The following is a 20,411-nucleotide window of genomic DNA, read 5'->3' on the forward strand; positions in this document are numbered from 1 at the left end:
CAATGCCTATACATAGGGTCAGACGTCCCATGTGTAGAACTTCACGCTAAATCAACGAGACTGCGGGCTGGGATTTAATATGGTATTAAATCATCGACTTTACTTTTAGCAAAATACTGAGCTAGCAGTATGTGAGAATATACACTGGGGGAGGGGAGTGACTTAAGTGTGTTTAATGAGAGTAGCTGTCATAAAATAAATTGAACATTTGATGTGTTTGTCTGTTAGCACAACAGACACAGCTGAGAAGATAGACAGATGGCGTAACAGCATGTACATGGATGCATGAGTGCAAGTGAGGCCCTACCTGCGTTACCTGCACTGGGGGGTCTGTGTGTGACTCCGGGAGACATGCTGTTTCTCTGTAGGCCATGGTGTGCCAGGGGCAACAGGTTGTGGTTGCCTAGGGAACCACCAGGATGGCTGTAAATGAGATTGTTCTGGTTGCTAACGGGAATGGACACGGGCATGTCGTAGTTTGAAGGGGGCACGGCCTGCTGAGAGAGAGAGAGAGAGAGAGAGAGAGGGAGGAAAAAGACATAGATTTGATTAGATTAAAGACACAGATTACAGCAGTGAGTGAACAAACTGAAACAAGGCCCTCGTGTGAAGGAATGGAAACAGAAAGAGCAAGATACATGACAAATTAGAAACCCTCCAGAAACTCAAAGGAATGGAAAATCCTTTGACGATCTACAGAGTTACTGCAAAAGGAGTTGTGCACAAAACAAAAGACAGAGACAGCCAAGTTCAAAAGGACAAATGGACAATAGACAGTCATGCAAAGTTGAAGAGAACAACTTCTTAGAACAATGACTAAAAATACAAGACAGTATGGAGGATGGTGAAAGGGAGCACTGCACAAAAACAAAAGGGTGTGTGACTAGAAACCCCTCTCAGAGTCACTGAAATTTATTCCAGGATGATAAATGAGCTGCTAATACCTTGTCATCCCAACTTGATGTAGCATCTGCAGGTTACTCTAATATTTGTGTGAAGGACACAGATCTCCCCCCCTGACATGTTGTGACATTTGTCACGAAAGCAAATGGCTGACCTGAGGGAGTTTTGTGCTGCGATAACCGCATTTATGTTCCCTGAAATACATTCCTGGTATATTACATTAAAGAAATAAGAAGGCTGTGGTTTACTGGGAATAAAGCCAATGACATCCCACTGTTCGAAAAGAGCTAAAGATAATTCAGTCTGTCTTCACCTCGCTAAAAAAAAGTCAGCAGTATTTCTTGAAGAAGTAGCTTCAAGACTGGATAACGGAATGCAATTAGGAATAATTTATTTTTCTGTCACATGGAGCTAATGCAAAGTGTTTTTAAGTGGTAGAATCAGATCAGTCAGCAGTCTCATCAGGAACATGAGTAGAGGTATCTTGGCGGCCCCAGGCGTCTAGTTTGTCATGTTTATTGTGTCACTTGGCAGAGGGGCTTAACCTTGGGAGTGCCCTGGAAGTGGTTGATCCTGCATGTTAGCTTTAGGAAGTAGAAAATAGGGTCTAAATTACTGCCATGTGTCTCAGAGCAATGGAGGGAGGGCATCAGAGGCGTCATCAGCACGGCTTAGATGGAAGTGGGATATGTGCCTTAGCACTACTTGGTCTTCTTCAATTTTCTCCCTTTTGCTAATGTTCCTTTTGCAGGCCAAATATTATTTCAAAGAACAAAGCTGGTTACTTTAACCATATTTCATTGTGGGCCTCTGCACGTTTCACTTTTACTGTAACTATGGATGCTTTCTTTTAAAACCAGTAAGGGGCTGTTTCTGTTTTCTTTTTTTCTTTTTTGAAGACTTTGAGTAATTTCTTCCATCTTGGATTCCAATGTCGGAGTTTTTATACCTCATGACTTCTCTGTGTCGTGTTTTCTAAGAGTGGTAGAGCTGTCTGTGGGTGCACATTTTTGTGTACACACAACCCATCGTTGGGTGTAAGGGCCCCGTCTGTGAGCTGTCCTTTAACTGGTGCCATCCTTCCTGTTTTCACTCATCTTCCTCCTCCGCCTCTCCCCACAGTCCCCTCAACAGTCCCCTGCAATCCAGAGGCTCAGTGTTTGGCAGCCACCCTGACCACACGCCGAACTGCCACTTGTTGTGTGCAGAGTGCCCCCACCCTGCCCAGCTCCGCCTCCCCCCCATCCCCACTCAACTCCAATCCCAAACCCACCCCACCCCACCACAGTGCCCCAGCTCACCAACCCCTGCCTTGCTTCTAACCACATCTCCCCTTGCTCCATGCGGCTTAGACACTACTGTTCTTTCTGAATTATCTACTGTGGAGTTATGCCTTTTCTGTAAGGCCAGAGCGCTAACCATTCCAATATTAGTCCAGTCATTTTATGAGAAAAGGTTAAACAAATTGCAACAGAAGCAAACTCAACAAACCTTAAGGAATGGAACCAAGTGGAATTTATGCAAATTTATACACATTTATGCATATGCTGCTCTCTGAATGAAGGGCATTCTAGCAGCAGTCTATAGCGTCAACCCTCAAGAAAAATTAACACTTTATATAATAAATAGAGCAGCTGCCGAGACAGATCTGCGTCCACTAACAAAGATGTCTTTAAAGATGCTGTTTGGCCCACTGAAAATCTTCGCACTCAGTTTTTTCACAAAAAAGGAGTGATAATAGACTTTGATGAGCCATGGAGATATGCTTGAGAGTTTGTGAATGTCTGCTGATGTTTCATAGCCACAGTGTCTGTCCTTGTTGTTGCGGGTGACTGCGCGCTGTGTTTTTGGGCAGGAAAAGGAAAAGCACATGCAGACCACACCTCCCCTGGGAGCCAGGCAAGGCATTATGGGTAACAGGTTCAAGGTGGGAACCCAGTAAGGTTAAAATTTGTCATGAGAGAAAGTCTGCAATTACTCTGGCAAAAAAAAGCCTGCTTGTTATGTCAAATTAGAGGACCGCTCCTCAACTGTAATCAAGAAACATCAAAGAACTGTAATTTGTTTCATTGTAAGTATACAGTATAATCTTACTATAGTTTTATTCTCAGTCTCACTTTGTGTATTTAGTCTAATGGCAAACAATGGTGGTTAGCTGGGTTAGCTCAACAGTTACTGGCCAGTCAGCATTTTGTTAGCCTGCTGAGGATGCGGGCGTAGCGTCAACCCAGTACTTACAGGTATCTTATGAGTTTTTATCATGTGATCAAACTCCTCATTTATCTGTTTGTATTTCTCCTCAGTGCGTGGGGTGAGGATGAGAGCAGACTCGAGCTCCGGGCTCTCGCCGCCTTTGTTCTCCTTCTTGCTTAATGCCTGCCAGGTCCCACAACCATACGGAGACGGTCGGAAGGAGACACAAATGAAGGGACAGGGAGATGGGTGGTAGGAACACGGGACGAACACCATACACAAACACAAGTAGACATAGACAAAGTGACAGAAAACACAGGAAAGGGGAGGACAGGGAAAGAGAGGAAAGAAAGGTGAGAGGAAGGTTCCAATGAGAGGTACTTACACACAGTCTCTGTCTGCTGATCATCAGATCAATGTCCTCGTTTATTTTCCTGTACTTGTCCTCTGACTCGGGGCTGTGGCCGACCGAGTCGTCTGCGTCGGGGTCTGGGCTGTCACAGCCATTTAGGCCCTTCTTTCTCAATGTCTGCAAACAGAGCAGTTGCACAAAATTGTTGAAGGGCTTTGGGGTTGGGAACAATGACCCAGGTGAACAGCTTTGGAGGGACAAATGGTAATGAGGAGGTACCTTTTTAGAGCTGAACCTGACAAAAGACAAATCCAATTAAATGTAGTTTGGAAAACTTTGTATAGAATGAATGTATGTCCATTTATTTCAAATAGTACTTTTTCCCAATGAAAATAGTGGGTCTGTTTCTGAGAAATTGTTCAACCAAAGATCTTTAACCTTTTCAATGATTCATTTTGACAGGCTTCATTCTAACCTCCAACAACGTGGGGTGACACGAGGATACAGTGGCTGCCCTGTGAACAATTAAACATGCAGCTAAACATTCAAGATGACACAGAGGATTCAATTGCATCCAATAACGAGACATAACAAATGATCAAACTCTTGACCAAATGACAAATCACGGGACCTTGAAACCTCATGACTACACAGGAAAGGGGAAAAAGTCATAAAAGTAAAACACATTTTATAACCATAATCATCGCTGCATTGTGGAATAGAATTAAAATACTGTGGAGGCGCTTGAGTTCATGGCTGTGGTATTTAAATGTGGCAGTTTCTGTTTTGGCCACCTGATGGCCACCTGCCCCCATTAGAGTGGCCAGAAAACAGCAGACAGGCAGAAAAAGCACACTCTCCGCTTGCTCACCACTCCCTTTGAGTGGAAGAGAGACACAGACAAAGAGAGCGCATGAGAGAGAGAGAGAGAGGAGAGAGAGCGTTGCCTCCATCCTTTTTTAGATATTGTTGACAACCATAACAACAGGGATAAGTTTCAGAGCACATTACTGTGTGTGATAGCACGAGGGTATGTTTGCTTGAGCAAGTAGGCAAGTACCGATGCTGTGCTGTGTTCATTTGCCTCGTAAAGTGAGAGACAAAGACAGAGCGGGAGAGAAGAAAAGTACAGTAGCTGACAGTTAGAGATCTCATCAAAGGTACCCCCCCCCTCCTCCTCCTCCTCCTTACTCCTCTCTACACCCCTTTCACTCCCCCTCCTCCTCCCTCCCTCTCTCCTCCTGGCTTTAATAAAGGGAGATTAGTCTACAGGAGGAATATCACGGGCCTGCTCCTGTCTGTGCAGTCGTCGCTTCACACTGCGCTCTCCTACTTTCATCTGAAGCTCCATATCAGACAGACGTAATTAAATTTACTTTAGCACACCCTGTATTTGATGCTGATCAAGTGTGTGTGTGTGTCTCTCGCTCTCTCCTTCTGTATATGTTGTAGTGTGTGTAAGTGTCTTCTTGGGTGTGTGTGTGTGTGTGTGCGTGTGTGTGTGTGTGTAGGAGGGGAAAGAGGGGAATGAATCTGTGTTTGTGTGTGCATGTGTGGGTGTGTGAGAGTGGGTGTTAGCGTCAAGAAGAAGAAAAAAAAAGAAAGAGAGACCGAGCAGGAGAAAGGAGGAAGATAGATGCTAAGATAAGTTAATCTCAGTGAACTTCTTCCTCTCATTTGTTTGTCTCCGTCAGTACTCACTCACTGAAGAGATACGAGTGCTAGCTACTCCATCACAACCAGCAGCAGAAGTGACAGGGAGCGATCTGCCTGCTTAGAAAACAAATAACAATCCAGTCATCTCTCATGTCAGCACAACAAAGGCCTGTTTTGAGTGTGGTTTTAGTGAACTTAGAGGGCTTCCTTTGTGTGTGTGATAACTGTTTGATTCCTGAGGCGTCTCGTGGCGAGGCAGCTACTGTAAGCGTGTCAACATTTGCTGGCTCTCCTCTTCTTTTTCTGAATCCTCACTTGGCCTCCAGAGTGGAAATCTGGAATTCTGAATTTGAAAGCATCTCTCACATCTTTTTGACAGTCTTCAGGAAATCACACCAAACAAATCAACCACGGCGATGCAGGAGATCTGACTTCTAACAGACCTACAGTGAATCAGGCACTCTTGCTCTTTCTGAGGTGGATGAGTCAAAAGAACAAAGGGGTTTAGCATGCTGTCTTTTTTGGCAAAGGCATGAGATGTAAAATATCTGGTATTTCTTTTGTGTAGATTCATTCTGGCCTTGGCGATGCTTCATATTGAACTGACAAGAGCTGAACTGTTGGCCTTTTTCTTTTTCTTTTTTTTTGTTCGCCTGAGAATACATGCAAGAAAAAACAAAGAACTACTTCTACTTGCATAGATTTTCACCACCTACCACCACCAGGACAGACTGCATGAAAGATTCACTTCCATTCTGGGAAGAATAGCACTGAGGTACTGCTGTGACAGGGGAAAGGGGGCTGGGGTAAAGGTGACACCCATATGGGGCAACTGAGCTCGTGGTCTGTCGGGGGGTGGGGGGGGTTGGGCAATAGTTACATTGGGTGTTGATGGGTTGCTGGGAGCCAGGGCATGGGTGTTATATTTCTTTGAAGCATGTGGCCTAGGCTTAGCTTTCCAGCAGGGCTCAGCACATTGAGGGTGCGGTACAAGGGCACTATGCCGCTCATCCCAGTTATGCCCACCTGTTTAAAGACATCACACCTGTTGCCAAAGGCTGACACACAACCCAGCGACCAATCAGATCTGCTGGTTTACTCATAGAGCCATAGAAGGCCCTCTAACTCTTGCACTCTCCACCTCCCCACCCCTAAACCCCCCTGTGTTCGTCATACCATATATTTTCACCTTCTCTAATTGCCCATTGCTTTATCTGTGCCCTGAATTTGTTATTGCTTTTACAGCTCTGTTACATAGAGTCATCAACTGCTGTTCCAAACAAGGTTTTGAGTCTGTTTTTCAGTCACATCATCACATTATAAGACACATCAAAAATGTACAGTGGGTTCAGTGCTGAGACCAACAGGAAAATGGTCTCAGACATTTTGGCCCCAATGTATATTTCAAAATGATTAGTAGAGTAAAGATATGAAGAGTCTTTGGGGAATATACTATAATAGCCTAAGGATTTAACAAAAACACTTTGGTGCTGTTCACTTGTGCCAAGAATTGTATGCACAAAGTAGTCACCTCAATTATCATACTTACATTAAAATGATTCACTTTTTCAAAAAACTAGGATTTTCAGCCCAATTAAAAAAAAATCCTCATTTTATTCCTACAAAATGACTGCTGGCATTTAAGGAAAACTTTCCGAACAGCATTATTTAAATTCATAGATATTTAATTGCCTCTGTTTACAGAAGTGACATTTTTCATAATTAATTAATTAATGAGTTGTTTTGTAATTTATCAGACACTCAGGCAGTTTATGTTGAAATAAAAAAGAGAAAGAAACAACAAAACGACAGAGCAAATGATCAAATGTGACACACCACAAAGTGAGAAACCAGTTATTAAGACTGATGGCGAAGGTGGAATAAGACTGAAAAATTTTATGAAGCTATAAACTACAGTGTGAACAGTCAACGCCACAGAACATGAGTACAGTAAATATTAGTGAGAAGAGGAGGAAGAAGTATGACGACAGAAAAAACTGCAAAAAAGCTGTGTATGCTTGCTTGGCTCTGTGTCTTTCTCTGTGTCCCCTTTGGAGGCTTGCTCCTAATTAAACTCCTTCTTCATGATGCTCCCTCATGACTCGACTTGTCACAGGGCCTGTGTGAAGCAGGCACAGCATAGACACGGCGTCCTACATACTTAGACACCCGTCTCATCAGTACCCTTCAGCTCTGCACCCTCAGCTAGGCTGGCCTGGACTGGGCTACAGAGGACTACACTGAGCAAGGCCATGTAAGGCAACCCTGGGCTAGATGGAGATAGTCAGAGGCTATCTCAATGGCTGCATTGTCTATATGGCTTGGAGTTGAATATTTTGGGTTCTCTGATGTTTTAATTGCAGAGAAATTGCAGGACGTATTTTATAGTTTGGGGTGTGGGTGATAACTTCATGTGGCTGTTGAGTAAAACTGTGGAGCGGTGTTTGGGTGTGAGTTCTGGGTGGCCGCGGGGGGTCAGCTAGGGACAGCTGACGCCTGCCCAGAGCTCCTGCCATACCAGGATCCGTCTGCTCGGCATTCTGCCACCCTGCTCACCCTCTCTATCCCTCTATCTGTCTTTCTGCCCCAATCTTTCTGTCTCAGTCTGGTGCTCAGTCTGTCTCTGTCTCCCTACCTCTGTCCCTTCCCCTCATTTTCTGCAATCCTTACACGTCTCAACAGAAGCCGAGTCAAAACATTGTTGGCTTGATGGGAACATCTTTATTTCTGATAGGCTTGGGCTAGTTGATGGGTTGTGTTTGGAAAGCGTTTCATTGCTGACCATTCCCCTCTGCAGTTATCTTGGCAGTGGCTGAAGGGTATGACACATTCAATATTGTGTTTATGGCTATTGGCGACAGACAGGCCAGTGAATGTTTCTCAGTGACTTCAACCCAGTGGCTGACAACATTGGTGCAAAAACCCTCTACAAAAACAAGCAGTTTATAATAGGCCTTTTATATTTTTTGCCAACGCTGTATAGTCTTCAGAATACACTCACTATTGTAAGCAAAACCAAGACTTATGAAAGAAGATAGTATAGTACAAAAGCACAAAGAGTTTCCCCCAATAAATTCAGCAGTTTATGGTTTTGCAGTATATTTCAGCATTCAGTGGAAAACATGTCGCTGACAGACAGGCACAATATAAAAGCATTAATAACTGTGCCACTTATGGTTAATCATGTTTGCTGTGTTGTTAAAATATAATAAAACAGCAGTGGAATGAACAACTTTTTTTTTTTTTTTGGTGGGGTCTCGGCCTCTGTTTTTTTATAGATGTGACAGACAGATTCACTTTGACTTTGACAGACACCCATTTTAGACATTAAGTTTACAGACCTGCTTTTGCAACGTGTGAGCATTTCTCTGGGTTAGGTAAGACCACAGGGTGCACTTACAATTTGCATTAGAGACTTTTCAGAAGCTGGTTTAGAACCTAAAAGTGAATCACCATGGAATTTAAAATGGCTCCCAAATAATCCTTGGGAAAATGTCATTTAAACCTAAAGGCTATGGTAATTAAGTAGCCTTTTTTAAATTCACACAGAGGTACAGCGAATGGTCTTCATACTAACTTCCAAACCTAAGATTTAGATCATGATCATTTTGTGGGATGAAAGTGACAAAAGGAGGTAAAGTTTGGAAACCCATGGGACAACAGGACAACTCGATTTCATTAGAGCAGATTGGTCAGGACCAATGTGGCTAAGTGTCAATAGGGGTGAGACAGCAGGGAGAGACATTGTCCCTTCCCATCACAAGGAAAAAGATGGAGGTGATCACAAAGTGGACCTGCTGTGGATTTAGCCCCCCCCGCCCCCCTCAGCCACATTGTACAATAAGCACATTGGTGGCTTCACTACGTTGGCTGCAGGGGTAATAGTACGTTTGAGATGTGATCTTGTTCTCCTTGTTTCTATTCCTTTTTGCCTGTTTTCTTACTTGCTCTCGTTTTTTTTTTGTTTCTCCCTCTCACTCTTTCTGTCGCTCTCGCTCACTCTTTCTTTCTCTCTGCTGTTCGGAGTGGAGGGAACATCAGAGAGATCAGGCTGGCTTAGCTTATTAGAAGCAGATGGCAGACCAAAGGCAAGAAGGCCACAGTTTCATGAAGCGTGGTTTGAACATGCCAGGACCATGTCGAGGGGCATGCCCATGGATGACGGCTACACGGTGTGTGCAAATGTGTATGTGTATGAGTGAGCATTTGGGGGGAAGATGGCTAATTTTGTAGGTTACCGATCTGAGGAATGGAACCTCCAATCACAGCCTGTCCCTTCCTGTTTTTTTTAATTGTTTGTTTTTTGTTTTTTTCCACTCATCCTCTGTGCATCCCAATGCACTGGTTGAGGCAACATTAGAAAAACTATTGCTTCAATGACCCTTCTGTGATTTGGTGGCTTTGAAGCCCCATACTCCTGGTGCCCTGCTGCACTATAATCAGGAATCAAAAGCAGCCGCATGGTATCAATCATCCTTGTGCAAAGTGGTCATATGTTCAGGAATTGCACTGGCTTACTGTGTGATTACTATCTCTCTAGAGATTACTAGACTGACTAAACACAAAAAAAAAAGTGAGTGCGAACTAGAGAGAGAATAGTGGAAAGTGTTAGAGTAAGTGAGAGGGGCGGAATTAGAGGGTGCACAACAAGGTGCCTCCACATTTCTCCAAACTGTGGCATGGTGCTGGTAAATGTGCTAAAATCACCATTAAGAAGAGCCCACTGCAGACGAGAGCCCACTCACAGACACACAGTCTTAGCTAGCCAGTACACAGCACAATACCAGATGGTGCAGTGTTTCCCATATGGAAGAGACACACACTAAGCACATGTCAGAATCCAACACTGTTTGCTACAGCAGCATCCCAGCCCTGGGAACAAAGTGGTCATTCAGACTAGTCACTACACTGTATAATTACCCAGATAGACATTATCAGACACAATGCCAGCTCAGTAAAACTGGATAAAGAGGGCACTTATGTCTGCGGCCCCAACCTACCCATCTTTTATCCCGTCTACACTCCGGTTGCATAATCTGACTCTATTAAAATGAGAGCAATGGGAATGTGTCTTTTCATATTTTTGACTCAACGTAAAAATCAATTTGCCAAGGCTGAATTGTATGTGGAAAACATCCTTACATCCTTATACAATGTAATGCTACATAAGCTATTTATGTAATTGCACACATGTCACTGTGTGGTTGCACTGTGACATTATCAATAATATTTCAATTAGATATAAGCTATCATCACAGGAACAGTGTAGCCTTGGTTAAATGATTCCAGTTCTCTAAGGGCGGTAATGGGTTAAACTTCAAGTCCCCCTCCAGCCACCTTCTATTCCTTCTTTGTCCCCGCACAAATCGTCACTTATCGTCTTTTGTCTCTCTGTCTCTTATCGCGTGGTGCCACGGCAGGAAAAAGGAGCCTGAGGGAGGCCTTGAGTAACAATGACCAGCCGGTTGACCTCTATACTGTGACCTTGAGTTTCCACACCCTGCCCAAAGCAGCAATCATGGGAGGGGAGGGGGCTGAGGCCAGGAGGGGGGTGGTTGGGGCGGGGGCTCCAGGCAGGGCAGGGAATGCCATCTATAAAAATAGATCTTCATTATTCTGAATTTTCCACAAATAGTTTCAAAGAACAAGGCATCATTTCATCTTAATGGCTGGCATGAATTGTTTTGGGCTGTGTAGTGGAAAAGCATTGCCTTTTGGCAGCGTGGCTTCAGAAGTGGCCTGCCTTTTTCACCGCTCCACACCACAGGGACCACATATTGGCACATTTCAAACAGTCTATTTTTAAAACCTCCTTTTGTTGTTGTGTGAGTACCTCAGACTTCCGCTTCAGTATACTGACCTTAAAAAAAACACCTCTGACAGAGATCCAAGTGCTACTTAGTTTCTTGTCTGAGGTTCTGCTTTTCTGGGTAAGCAGCCGTTTGATGTGGAATAAAATGCTGAGCCTGTAGATCATATACATTATCTGTCATCTTGTTTTTAGCCTGTCTTTAAAAGTGGAAGAGGCATATAGTCTATAAAATATGAACTCAGTTAACTTGCTCTCTTTATGTCTAAGGCTGGCGCCGCAGACAGATGTGTCCCAGTGTGCCAGCCTAAAACTTAGAGCAGACACTTTTCAGCTGTAAAAGGAGACTATCTTGGTCGTGTGAGGGTGACACCTCTAACTGTTTGCCACTTATATCATAGGCCGACCTGTTGATCAAAATATACTCCGTCTTACTGACATTAACAGTGGAACTTGCCAGGAATGTATTTTCCCCGAAAAAAGTTTGAAAATAACCATTCAGGAAGCAACTGCTTGGCAATGTGTCAGGGGAGAAAAACAAGTAAACTAATATAGACTTCTTTATCCAAGGGATCAAATGTTTATAGGCACTGCAGAGTCTAACACTGATGGTCTTATGCATGTGGTCGCCGGGGGCAACTCTTCACGGTTGATCTTCATAAAGAGAGGGGGAAAGGGAAAGAGAGATAGAGAGAGACAGAGGCTGAATGAATACCCTGACAATTCGCTTACTCACTCCTCTGTTTCAAAAACAACCCCCACCCACCCTGTTGCAGGCACAAGGAAGGGAGGGAGTGAAAGAGAGAGAGAGAGATTCCAAGCCTATTCTTCTACCCTCTCCCAGCGAGGAGCGCCAGCTAAGCAACTATTTTTAGCCTCACCACAGACTATTTTTAGACCACACCACTTTTTGAGGCATTTATTAGAAAAAGAGTACATCAAATACAAGATGATGGAAGCAGTTGTTTTGGGAATGGTGTTTTTTATTTTGACTGTCTAACAAACTAGTTTTTACATGGAGTGAGTTTAGTACATTTTTGCCAATCATGCCGACGTGTGAAGAAAATTTTGTGCCTGAAAGTGAATATATCTAGGGAAAAACATGGACCAGTGTTTCTCACTTATTTGCTCTCTTTTTTTTCGTCTCATCACCTTTTTCTATGCGTTAGAACAAACACTTCTGTATCTGAAGCTTCAAGTCCAAACCGAAGGTGACGGAGCGGGAAATAAAACATGAGGAGGACAAAGGCGTGTGTCTGTTAGTGGAAGTCATGACACTTCAAGCACCAGAACGATGTTTCATGAGTTCAGAACTCGTCATTTTTTGGCCGCTTTATTGTGTTGTAGATTTAATTGCAAATGGTTCAAATTAATTAGAAATTAAGCATGAAACTCTCTCAATCACTGACTCTTGATTCAGTACTTAGTTGGAGCCCCTTTGATAGCAATTGCAGCTTCGGCTCCATTCTCATCTCATGCTCTCTGGAGCAAATATTCTTTCAGGACCATCAGAGTAGAGAATCCTCCTTTAAATGCCATTTGGCTTTTGGCTTTAACTCAAAGTAGCTTCCATCAAATTGTTGTACCAAAAAGATTGATGGAATGCAGCTAAGATGGTCTGCCACCGGTTCATCTCTACAGAGGACATCTGAAGCTCCGTTAGAGTAGTGTAACTGTTGGATTTTTGGTCACATCCCTCACCAAGGCCCTTCTTGTCCAGTTTCTCACTTTGGCTGGACAGCCAAATCCTGGTGGTCCCAAACTTCTTGCATTTCACAATTATTGAGGCCACTGTACTCCTGGGAACACTCAAAGCTTCAGAAATGGATTTATACCCTTACCCTAATCTGTGCCTCACCGCAATTTTATTGCAGAGGTCTACAGAGAGTTCCCTGAAGTCCATGGCTCGGTTTATTCCCTGACATGCAGTGTGAATTGTGAGACCCCATAAGACATTTCAGCTTTTTGATTTTTTAATAAATGTGCTATTTAGAAGAAAAAAAAAACATGTGCACACTGTCACTATTGATGTTTATGTATAGATAAAAAGTTTCATAAGAAAAAATAGTCTCATGAATGTTAATTAAAATCTACAAAACAACAGAGTGTGAAAAAGGTAAGGGGTCTGGATACTGTAAAGTCCCTGTATGTTTTTTTTTTCAAAGGTGTGTATCTGTGTGTGTGCATGTGCATGTGTGCAAAAAATTATTGATAGTGGCACAATTTCTCTCGCCCACTCTTCAACATGTAATTAACATACACTCGACCACGTATATAAGATGTCCTGTCTTTTTTTTCCGCTTATGTGCTGTCCGTCATGTCTGTGGGCTGTCATCAGTCTTTGTTTTAACAAACTGCTGTACTGTTAGCTTGCCAATGTCACAAGGTTAATTTACTTAGTCAGTCAAAGCAGCTTCAGACCTTAATCCTCAGCTCACAAGGAAAAACAAGTCATGTTGCCGATCTCTCTCTTCACTAGTAAACACTGAGGCACTGTGATCACCGTGGCAACCCCACCCCCTTCCTCCACCCAATGCTACACCACATGTACCATATCCAAAAAACTTCAAAACAACTCCACATGAAATTACTGTGGACAACTGGGACAGGAGATATGATATGACTCCCTTATTTCTCTTGGATGCAAACACATGTAAAAGTCATAGAGGATAAATTAGTGAAGGCATTCAAGCTGGAGTAATTATACAGCCTTTGAGAGGCATGAGAAGAAGTCATTCACTGAGCTGATCAACACAGAAAACTCCTTAAGGCTAATGTTCTCCATGCTGTTTAGAAACCAAATAAGCATATAGAATAGCACACATGCTGGAAAATATTTTCACAAGAGCGAGGCAGAACATTAGCACACTGGCACTTCAGAGAGGGAGATCACATGTCCTGTTGACTTGCAAGAATTTTACGAGAAAGCAGAGAAAGCACCGTTTAACTGAATAAAGAGGGACATTTTTAAGGTAAATGACAGTGAAATCAACCAAATTAGTCTCTGTAGTATTTAGAATGTGTTGAAAATCAAGCTTTTTTGCCAAATGAAATAACATTGTGAAAGGCTTGCACTGACCCCCCCCCCCCCCCCCTCCACATGCACGCACACACTTTCCCTTCCTCTCGCCCACCCTCCCTCCAGTGGACTGTCACTGGGTTGAAATCACACCTGTGCTTCTCACACTTCTCGGCACACGGGTGAAACATACGCAGGGTGAAACATGGTGAGGGAGCTTTGCTGAATCTCATTAGCCAAGCGGGTAGTCATTAACAGAATGACCTTTGGAAATAATTACCAGCCTTCCTCCCTCCATCCCTCTTTCCCTCCCTCCTTTTCTTCTCGCACTCATCCATCCCTCTGTCCCTCCCCTTCCCCCTCTCATTCACTAGTTCCTTCTAGGTGAGGACAGAGGGAGAGAGAGGAGAGATGAAGGGAGAGAAATAAGGTATGGATAGGTGGGGAGGCAGGTCCCAGCTGCTGCTGCTGCTGTTTAAGATTACAGGGTGAGCTGAACTTTGAGATTAGGTTAATCTGCTGGAAATGGGATTGGCTAGCGGCCTTTCTTCTGGTTGGTGGGCAAGCAGGCAGGTCAGATCAGTACCAAGAGCCATGTGCCATTCCATGTGATACTTGAGCCAATGGCATCAGAGTGTGCTGTGCTGGCTGAGGTCACCACAATGCCGTCAGCTCTGCAGGGTTCAAACCAATTGTCACCATGCATGTATACACGTATTCCACCACGCAGTGCAGCCAGCACACTCTTACACAGGCCAAACTCACTTGTGTCTGCACATAAGCACAATATCCTATATTATGCATGCATATACACACACCATTATAGCATCTTTGTCTTCTTCCAGTCAGGTATATTTGGGCATTGAGCGGATATAGCACCCTATCACAGCTCGCTCACTAACCCTTTAGTTGTTTCACAAACCTGTGTTCTTTGTTTCAACAGAGGGGAAAACAAACACATTGTGGAACAGGGATTTGGCACAGCCCAAGTGTGTTGTTGGATTTGGGGCTGTTCAATCACAGCAAGAGCGAGCCAGCGCTGCTTAGGTTTGGGCTTGATCTGCAATCATCGGGAGGGGAAAGAAAGGACTCTTTCATGTGCTATTGCAATTAACAACCCCTATACTACTGGCATAATAAATCACCTATAAGAGCTCAAAGTTATTATTCTTAAACTGGAATATAAAAAGGGAGGAAACAGGAGAGATAGATCTATTCTCTTGTCTTCCCAACACAGCTTCCCATTTCTCCTCTAATGCTCTTCACATGTCCAGGAAACCGGCCTGGCAGACAGCGAGTATAGGAAATCTATCTGCGTGTTTGACTGTTTTATCTGGAGCCAGACTCAGAGTGTACTGTAGACCTGCCAGGACAACACACTTGGACCCTGCTTGGACATCCAGTGATGGTGGATCACTGGATGATCTGTATTTGCTTTCATCAAGCTATGAGAGCTGAGATGAGCTTAGAAATCTCTTTGAACAATTAGCATTAATTAAGAGGACCTCCCCACTTGTTTGTGTAGCAGCTGATCACACAGTGTAGTACATGTTTTATTACAGCCTCTTGAGGGTGTGGGGTTCTGTGAGTTTAGGTATCCCACCTGACAGTCTGTGTGTGTCTTGAGATAAAATGGGAACATTCAAAACATAAAAAATGTCCTCAGTTGTCACTGTATTTATCTGATTATTATGGGCGTCTGGGTGTCATCAATTGTGAATGTGACAATAATAACTTGTAGCCATTTTCAACTGGCAACACTTCTTTTGTTTTACCACTTGCGCTCAGAGAGGAGGGTTAGCTTTGGTTCCTTGGTCTTTTGCTTTCACAGATATTTGTGGAAGTGTCATTCCCAGCTGAGACGGTTTTCAAGTGAGTCATCAAGACCTTCTTTACCACTCCTCTCTCTATATATAACTCTATTTATCTCTCTCTCTCTGTACCCCTCTTTCTGTCTCAAACATACACATGCTAAATGACACAGCCATAGATTTAAAAAGGTCCTGTCTTAGATATACTGTATGTTCAATGAAAAACTGGATGGAAAAAAAGAAAGACAAAAAAGTGAGGAGGGGGGGGGGGGGGGGGAGAGAGAGAGAGAGAGAGAGAGAGAGAGAGAGAGAGAGAGAGAGAGAGAGAGAGAGAGAGAAAAGCCCTCCAGCCTCTTGTAAACATGCTGTAGCTAGAGAGGCTGTGCAACGCTCTCAGTGCCACTCTCTCAACAACGCTAATTATCAACCAAAGACATGCTAATTACATAGAGCTTTATTGCTAATGTAGCAGGCCTCTATGCCAGCCGCCCACACTCTGAGCTCCGCTCCCCTACCTCTGCCTCTCCTCCCACTACACCTTCAGGCACAGCAGAAACACAGTAACAGAGATGCATGCATTTCTGTGTACTTCTAAAGACAAGAGCTTTCCACAAATCTGAAATTAGATGTCACATATTAGACGGCATATAAAGCGTTGTTATTCCTTTGAGGGGGAACCTAGATTTTGTCTTCACCCCTTAATTCAACCCTTGATCTTGTTCTTGATCTCCTCGTCATCATTTTGCCGACCCAACAGGAAGTCCACTTCACTCCTGCCCCCCAAACTAAACATGCAATCACCCACGTTCCTGCACCAGTGATGTAGCCTAGCAGCGGCACACAAGGCCCAGTGGGAGAGATTCGACCCCCCCACCCCCACCCAGACCCCCCTCCACACACCCCACTCCCATCCATGCTAAACGTGCTAGTGTCAGCCCTGTGGCCAATCCCGTTAGCACACCGCAGCTAAGGCTGAAGGCCTCTTCAGATCGATTTCTCCCACTGTGAGTTGCTTAGAGAATGTGGAGCCTGAGTCCTCCAGGGATCACAGTGTAGGTAGTGCTCCACAGCACTCTCCCCCACTAGGCTCTTTAGCGTCTTCCCCTGACACGGCTGTTTACACGTTAGCCATCCTCTGCTCTATAATGGAGACACAGTTAAAGAGAGAGCTTCAAAGCAGGCAGCTCTCGTCACAGGCACTTGCTGAAACATGTGACGGCTCTCTTCATGGGTTCAGCTGGGGCAGGGTAATACACCGACTGAAGGGTGACTGAAGGGCTTGGAGCATAAAGGATACCAGTGCTTATAGGCGTGTTGGGAATGTAAGTGTATGCTAAATGGGTTAATGTAAATGATATAATGCATCCAGGATTATGTTTTATCCCTTCTGATATACCTGGTAACTGAGCAGTTCTAACATGCCTCAAACTAAACATTGGGCACACAGTGTAGATTTAAATGGCTTTTCGGATTATGTAATGTTTTACCGTATCACAAGATATTACAACTATGACAAAACTGATTTCATGTTTGTTGTTTTTTTGTTTTTTTTTAGTAAAGCTTGAAAAGTTTCAGCCTTAAAGGTAGAGTCTGTAGGTTTGTTCATTGCAGTTTGTAAACACACCATTACAAACTGGGCCCCTCCTCTCAGGCTCAACTGTGCACCCCTCCTGCCCCTGACAGCAGTTGTCACGGATAACCCATGTTCAAATGCTGTTCACATAGAACCCTGCTCCACTTTATTTGCTATTTCCACTAAGATAGCAACTGGACGCCATCATGGCGCCACCATCACACATGAGTAGAAGCCCATGGCTGATGATTAAGCAGGATTTCATTTGTATATGTCTGTCTTTTGATTTTTTCGGAAATTCCTACCTTCAAATAAATAGAAAAAAGAAGTCCAATAATATGAACCATAGGAAGGGAATACAAGCACATGCTGCATTTAAAAAAAGAGAAAGCTGTGATGTTGTGTCAAGTAGATTGAGTTGTGCTTCTAAACACTGTCCATGATAATGGACCCAGTCCATTCTCTTTGTTTTCATCATTAAGGTTAGCCATATGTTGAGCGCTACATTACTTGATGTATGGGCTACATTAACACACTACATAATTGAATGCACCAAATGGAAAATGTAGTGGAACAAAAGCAATAATGTCAATAGCAAATATGTAGCATGCAATATGTTGCAATACATTTATTTACACTGCGCTTTAAACTATCAAACATGATGTGAAGAAAACTGTAATTATATACATAGTATAAAGGAAGCGAAAATTACTGGGCCAAATATCTCCACAAGTGGAAGACATTTGATATCAATGTGTAAATTCAAATGGTTTGTAGTCAGGGGCAGAATGCCATCTGGACTTGGAGTATTCCCAGTGGACCTGTCCACCCGTGGGCAGGCAACAAGCCCACCAACACATATGAAAAGATAAAAACCATGTCCAATGCTGTTTGATCCTGTGTTAGACTGGCCAGCCAGCTCATATAGGTGTTGTATGTGTGTGTGTGTGTGTGTGTGTGTGTGTGTGTGTGTGTGTGTGTGTGTGTGTGTGTGTGTGTGTGTGTGTATGTGGCAGGAGAATACTTTCATTACATTTCATTGGTCCCCACATTTCTTTTGGTACATCGCGTGTTAAATGCATAATCTTTGACCAAGTTGACCTGACAAATTAACATTATGCTGCCATCAGGTGCTGCATACATAAACAATGAACACAAGGAGGTACATATGGACACAGCTGAGATTTTATGTGACCTCTTAGCTGCAAAATGTTGTTTTTGTCTTACCATATATGCAACAATAATTGAAAAATGTTTAGAACTATATCTATTAATCGTTCCACTAGTGTCGAAATTGTGTTTAAAACACAAAATATAAACAACAAGAAAACAATGAATGTGCGCAACATCTAGAATTTTCCAAATTATGTAAACTGGATTAGCAAATTTTAGAGTCAACGAGAGAATCTTAATATAATGTGACATTTTCATACATTTGATAATTTTTATTCCTTTAACATTATTTTTGCATCACAGGTGCTGTTTAATCAGCAAGCAGCAGCTTGGTGTGAGTGTAAATGTAGGTGCACTAGAGAAAAGGATAGACTCTGCATGAATACGTGCATGTCTGTGTGTGTGGCCCACCAGGTTTGTCAGAGCTCCAGTGTGAATGTTGCATAACAGGTTCATGTTGAGAGCTTAAGGATCCTGGAGGGTGCCAGCGTCATTTCCTGCTTTATCTACCTGCCTACTGGCTGGCCTGACAGCGCTGTTTAGCATCGCCTTGAGCCACACTAGCGACATGTGTCCAAAGCAAGTCAGATCAACATCCTGCTCTAAGAGGCACATCAGTGGTGACAAGACACCAAAGGCAGGGGCTGGTGATTACACTCCACAGGGGACAGGCTGAAAGGTCTTAATCAATGTAGGCTAGCTCTTTTATACTACACAGAAGTACACAAAACACAATTTAAAGGAAGTTTCACAAGTTAAATCATTTTTAAATATATAAAAGTGACCCAGGTGGAAAACTAACAAACTATGAGGTTATTTCTTACACCATGCTAGGTGTGAAGACCAAAAGGGAGAAGTAAGGGTTGCTGAATGAGTCACAAATGCTGTAAGCAGCGTTTCTGTGTGTTTGCATGAGTGTGTGTGTGTCAGTAGATGCATTTGTGCTCCAGTGCATGCGTGCAGTCTGTGTTTTCTCTTAACTTACCTCCACAATATCGGAGTTGGTCCTGCTCTCATGGGGCTCGTTGTACTCGGTGTATTTAAGCAGGACCTTGTCCATATCTGTGCTGGCATACTGGAACAGCTTGTTGGTGCTGTTGAAGATGATCAGGGCAATCTCACAGTCACACAGCACACTCAGCTCATACGCCTTCTTCATCAGGCCAAACTTTCGCTTTGTAAATGTCACCTAGGAACAGGACACAAAGAAATACAGAGAGTAATGATTAGAAGGCATAATAATTGTGATTCATGATGACCTGCAGCACACATCAAATCATCCTGAGTTTGACCTGACATGTTTGACCTAATGTGTGGTAATCTTTTAAAACAGAAAAATACCCCACCCTCACATTGCACTGAGGGAATAAATAGAAATCAGACGAAATAACTTTTCCTCTTTTAAAATAAGCTGTTCTCAGGAAAACAGCATTAAAGGAAAGTGAAGTCTGCTGATGGGTCAACACCAGCTGACTGTAACAGTCCATCCACTATACCAGGAAAAAAAGAAGAAGAAAAAAGAAGCTGGGCTTGCATTTAAGGAACTGAAAATACTCTGTCTCAGACAGATAACGGTAAGGAAGATCAGTTATTGCTTGTAGATCAAAGCGCACAGAGGTTCATCATGGAACATATCTTGGCTTAAATCGTCCCTTTCAAATGGTTTGTACACCAGAAATGCACATACCTATAACTATTTTAATCTTTTTAAAAAACATCTGAGATAAACACACTTCTCACAGTGATATTAACCCGCATTGTTCTGTTGCCCAATTAACTGCCTCTCATAGTGAATAACAAGCCATTGATATAAATAACGGATGGGTTCCCTAACTGTGCTTCAAGCTGTTTGTGAGCGCTCAAATAGTGACAATGAGCTCAACATAAACCACAAAAATTGTCCTCTGTAATGGGGCTTTCTC

At 43.3% G+C, this 20,411-nt stretch overlaps 1 protein-coding gene across 26 annotated transcripts in view; it reads right to left on the minus strand.

Annotated features, from left to right (window-relative positions):
- Positions 1 to 20,411, minus strand: part of mef2cb (myocyte enhancer factor 2cb) — a 73,609-nt gene that overhangs the window by 12,592 nt on the left and 40,606 nt on the right. For 6 of the 26 annotated variants that reach the window (XM_085787043.1, XM_085787045.1, XM_085787044.1 and 3 more), the window contains 4 exons: positions 19,475 to 19,678; positions 3,482 to 3,625; positions 3,142 to 3,279; positions 308 to 497 (listed from right to left, as the gene is read on the minus strand). In XM_085787043.1, coding sequence (XP_085643169.1) covers positions 308 to 497; positions 3,142 to 3,279; positions 3,482 to 3,625; positions 19,475 to 19,678 — 676 coding nt within the window. The remainder of the gene's footprint in view (positions 1 to 307; positions 498 to 3,141; positions 3,280 to 3,481; positions 3,626 to 19,474; positions 19,679 to 20,411) is intronic. The other 20 variants (XM_085787064.1, XM_085787065.1, XM_085787066.1 and 17 more) reach the window with 11 other exon arrangements.

The sequence above is a fragment of the Trachurus japonicus genome, chromosome 9 (assembly GCF_045865225.1).
Source record: "Trachurus japonicus isolate A0001 chromosome 9, Traja_1.0".
NCBI lineage: Eukaryota > Metazoa > Chordata > Actinopteri > Carangiformes > Carangidae > Trachurus > Trachurus japonicus.